Here is a 4,626-nt window from a genome sequence, read left to right on the forward strand (position 1 = left end):
ATATCTCCCCAGGCAAGGGAAACAAAAACAAAAATGAACAAGTGGGACTATATCAAGCTGAAAAGCTTCTGTACAGCAAAGGACACCATCAATAGAACAAAAAGGGTACCCTACAGTATGGGAGAATATATTCATAAATGACAGATCTGATAAAGGCTTGACATCCAAAATATATAAAGAGCTCATGCACCTCAAAAAACAAAAAGCAAATAATCCAATTAAAAAAATGGGCAGAGGAGCTGAACAGACAGTTCTCCAAAGAAGAAATTCAGATGGCCAACAGACACATGAAAAGATGCTCCACATCGCTAGTCATCAGAGAAATGCAAATTAAAACCACAATGAGATATCACCTCACACCAGTAAGGATCACCACCATCCAAAAGACAAACAACAACAAATGTTGGCAAGGATGTGGAGAAAGGGGAACCCTCCTACACTGCTGGTGGGAATGTAAATTAGTTCAACCATTGTGGAAAGCAGTATGGAGGTTCCTCAGAATGCTCAAAATAGAAATACCATTTGACCCAGGAATTCCACTCCTAGGAATTTACCCAAAGAAAACAAGATCCCTGATTCAAACAGACATATGCATCCCTATGTTTATTGCAGCACTATTTACAATAGCCAAGAAATGGAAGCAACCTAAGTGTCCATCAGTACATGAATGGATAAAGAAGATGTGGTACATATACACAATGGAATATCATTCAGCCATAAGAAGAAAACAAATCCTACCATTTGCAACAACATGGATGGAGCTAGAGGGTATTATGCTCAATGAAATAAGCCAGGTGGAGAAAGACAAGTACCAAATGATTTCACTCATATGTGAAGTATAAGAACAAAGAAAAACTGAAGGAACAAAACAGCAGCAGAATCACAGAACCCAAGAATGGACGAACAGTTACCAAAGGGAAAGGGACTGGGGAGGATGGGTGGGAAGGGAGGGATAAGGGAAGGGAGAAAGAAAGGGGGCATTATGATTAGCTTGTATAATGTGGGGGTGGGGGAAAGGGGAGGGCTGTGTAACACAGAGAAGACAAGTAGGGATTCTATAGTATCTTACTATGCTGATGGACAGTGACTGTAATGGGGTTTGTGGGGGGTACTTGATGAAGGGGGGAGCCTAGTAAACATAATGTTCTTCATGTAATTGTAGATTAATGATAACAAAATTGAAAAAAAAAGATTGCTGTCAAACAGAATCAGAGAAAACACAACTGCTGTGAGCAGTGGCTGCACTTGACTGCTCATGGCCTAAGGCCATGAAGAGGCCAATAAAGGCTGGAACTCAAGAACACCAACCCTGACCCAAGGCTTCCTCTCTGACACCCAGCGATGAAGCTCCTTTTTCCTATCTTTGCCGGTCTCATGCTACAGCACCAGGTGAACACAGGTAATGAGGAATCCTGGGCTTACAAGGGGTTTGGTGTGAAGAAGCAGGGATCTGGCTGTCCTTGACAATGGAAAGCCAAAGAGATGCTCAAAGTTGAGATGTCCAAAGAGATGGATGAAGTTTACTTATTGTATCAGTCATGTACCACCCCCCTCACATCACTATAGGCCCCAAGCCCAGACTATCTGATGGGGACACACAGGGAGCTACAGAGAAAGCAGGGTGTTTTTTGTGTGCTCAGGAGCTACCCAACATATAAAGCTGCCTTCCCTCCCTCTACATAGCTATTGACTGGGAGTCAGCCCAATCTACCTTATTTTTGCTCTGTTTCTAATTTAAACCACCTCTTAGAGCAAGGATTCCTATCAGTTTGTCTCTTGGTATAATGAGAAAGTCCTTACCATTATGCTCAAAAAATTTCATCTTAGGATCCTGTAAAGAGGGATTTTTCTAAACCCCAACTTTTTCAGATTTTTACAGAGTTTCATCCCTTCTCTCAGCCTTTGTCTCCTCAGAAACCCCCAAATTACCCAGAGTAATGGGGTAAGGCTTAACCAGGGGATTGGCCACCGCTTTTTGAAAAGAAGAGAGAAGCATTGAGATTTGTTTCAGAATACATGAATCACCCAGCTATTTGGAATAACTTGCAATAAGTCACAGAAAGGAAAGTTAAGAGTCAAGTTAGAAACAAAGATGTTACTAATGCTCTTATCTTGGGACTCTAAGAGAAAGATGGTGACATAAGCCAGTATGGCTGTGTCATCTTGGGTGAAGTCACTTTGAGCCTCAGATTCCACATCAGTATACCAGAACTAATCAATGTAGCTGCTTGAAATACTAGAATTTTACTGTTTTGTCTAGTGAGAAACAATGTTGAAATGTATGTGAACATTAGGTGGTACATAAATCTCTTGTTACTTATGGAAAATCAGTTGTATTGTGAAGATGAGTGAGGGAGAGCTGTCTTGATTCAGAAAAAAAGGTGAGACACCGGGATGGAAAAATCATCAAGCAGGTGAAGATGAGATACTAAACTAAGCAGGGAATTTAGGGCTGTAGATAACAGTGTGGGAGTTATCTTGATAGAGATGCAGTTAAGGCTAGAACAATGAATAGGACAGTGTGTCCAGAGAGACTGAAAACAAAAGAACCATGCTCCAGGAACCAGAGGTCAAGTGATTGTCAAGATGGTGAGGTTATGGACCACTGGGTTTGGCAAGCACTCCTGACAGCCCTATTGACTCTGTTTTGAAATTCTTTCTTAATTAGTTTCACAACAGATTTTTATACTTGATTTTTATGACAGATATTTCCTAGGATCACAGGGGCAGATAGTGTTGCCCTACATGTGTCTAAGATGCTAAGTTGGAAGTCTAAATCCTATTCTGAAGCAAATAACCGGGTTCCCTTTCCTTCTTTCCTCTATGTGCCCTAGATTTTTTAAGTTACTCAATGAGAGAGACTAGAGAGATTTATTTTGAGTGTCAAAGGTGTACAGAGACTCTCTGGGCCTATTAGGTGCCTCCATCAACATCCCTGAACACTGTACTTAAAATTTAGCATAATGAACTCCCTCTTACTCTATTCCTCTTCCTCCAGCAATTTTAACATCATGTCTAGTCATTAACCTTAGCCCAGTGGTTTTCTCTTTTCTTTGTACAGAATACTTTGGCTTGAGAAAATGTTTAAAGGGTTTGGGGAAATGCAAAGACTATTGTGCTGTGCATGAAAAGGAGGTACAGAAATGCAAGAAGAAAAAATGCTGTATTGGACCAAAATTGGTTCAACTGCTAAAAACCTACATACAAAATGAAATGTCCCACATATTTGAAGAGGACTCCCAAGAGCTGCTAAAAACCACCATGAATTCTAGAGCTGAGATACAAACAAAATATCATACTACATCTCTTCTCCCCAAAATGAAAAGCACCAGCCCTTTTGCCAACATCAACACCCCCATCATCCAAAATGTCACCACTGTGAACTTTGACACCACCAACCCCATGATCTCAGAAAAGATTAAGTACACTGCTACTTCAACCAAGAGGGTCACCAAAGAAAGGAGAGGTTCAGCCACTGATACCCCACCACCACCAGCACCACCATCACAGTCACCGCCAACACCATGACTGGAGCTGGAGGAAGCAGATGAGTAGGGACGTGGGTCTTTCCCTTAAAACACCAAGTTCCTCTCTATCTTTGCTATCTTTAAAATAAGACAGAGAACTGTTTTCTGTTATCATTCAATAAATCCTGTTTAAGTGCCTATGGTTTATACAATGTTTCCATTCTCACAGGAGCCTCATAGACAAGATAGAGCTGGAGAAGGATCGAATTTTAGTTTATGTACCCAGCAGAAAGCAAGCACTAGGAAGAGTGACTACAGCACTGAATTTGGCACATGGATGGCCCAAATTAGTCCTCTGTAGCTAGGATTTATGGTTCTCACACATGGTGTGCTTTTCTTGGGGCAAGAAGAAGGAAAACATCAAGGGAAATATTTTCTTTCTTCATAGATTTTTGGGGCAGACCCATATGCAAAATGGAGTAGGGGGGTACGAAGTCTGCCATCTCCACAGAAGAACATAACCTCATCCATGGAACCATTTAATGTAAGAATATGTGGGGAAAGGGTAAGGTAGAAGATGCAGGACTTCTCTCTCTGGGCCATGGCATTTTCAACAAGATTCCCAACAAGCAACAGGCAAAAGGTATTGTGGTGCTTCCAATAGATAGAGAATGCAAAACCAAATGCAAACTATGTAGGTAATTTGGAATTTTCTAGTAGCCACAGTAAAAAAAAGTAAAAAGAAACAGGTGAAATAAATATTAATAATATATTGTACATATGGCAGTAAATCTAAAATGTTATCATTTCAACATGTAATCAATACATGTAATCAATATAAAAATTATTGGGGATAGTTTTCATTTTTTTGTACTAAGTCTTTGAAATCTCATATGTATGTTACCATTACAGCACATTCCAATTCATACTAACAACATTTCAAGTGCTCATAGTCCCGTGTGGCTGATGACTACGATATTGAACAGCACCAGGTTAGAGAGTCCTGAGTGTACAAGTAGATATAGGACTGTTAGGCAAAGGGGGTTATGATAACCTAGGGGAAGCAGCCCTATTTCTGAGGGCTGTGACATAGAATTTATGAGTATAGAAATTCAGGTCTGATGTGCCTGGAGTAGCATTATAGTTCTGGCACTTTTTA

The 4,626-nt window shown here is 40.4% G+C and overlaps 1 protein-coding gene across 1 annotated transcript; it reads left to right on the plus strand.

The window, feature by feature from the left end:
• The first annotated feature begins 1,341 nt into the window (after window positions 1-1,341).
• Window positions 1,342-3,528, plus strand: DEFB129 (defensin beta 129). The gene is made up of 2 exons (XM_073238093.1): window positions 1,342-1,399; window positions 3,062-3,528. The coding sequence occupies exons 1-2, from the start codon at window positions 1,342-1,344 to the stop codon at window positions 3,526-3,528; spliced, it is 525 nt and encodes a 174-aa protein (XP_073094194.1).
• Window positions 3,529-4,626: the final 1,098 nt, after the last annotated feature.

This window comes from Manis javanica, chromosome 5 (genome assembly GCF_040802235.1).
Source record: "Manis javanica isolate MJ-LG chromosome 5, MJ_LKY, whole genome shotgun sequence".
NCBI classification, from domain to species: Eukaryota; Metazoa; Chordata; class Mammalia; order Pholidota; family Manidae; genus Manis; species Manis javanica.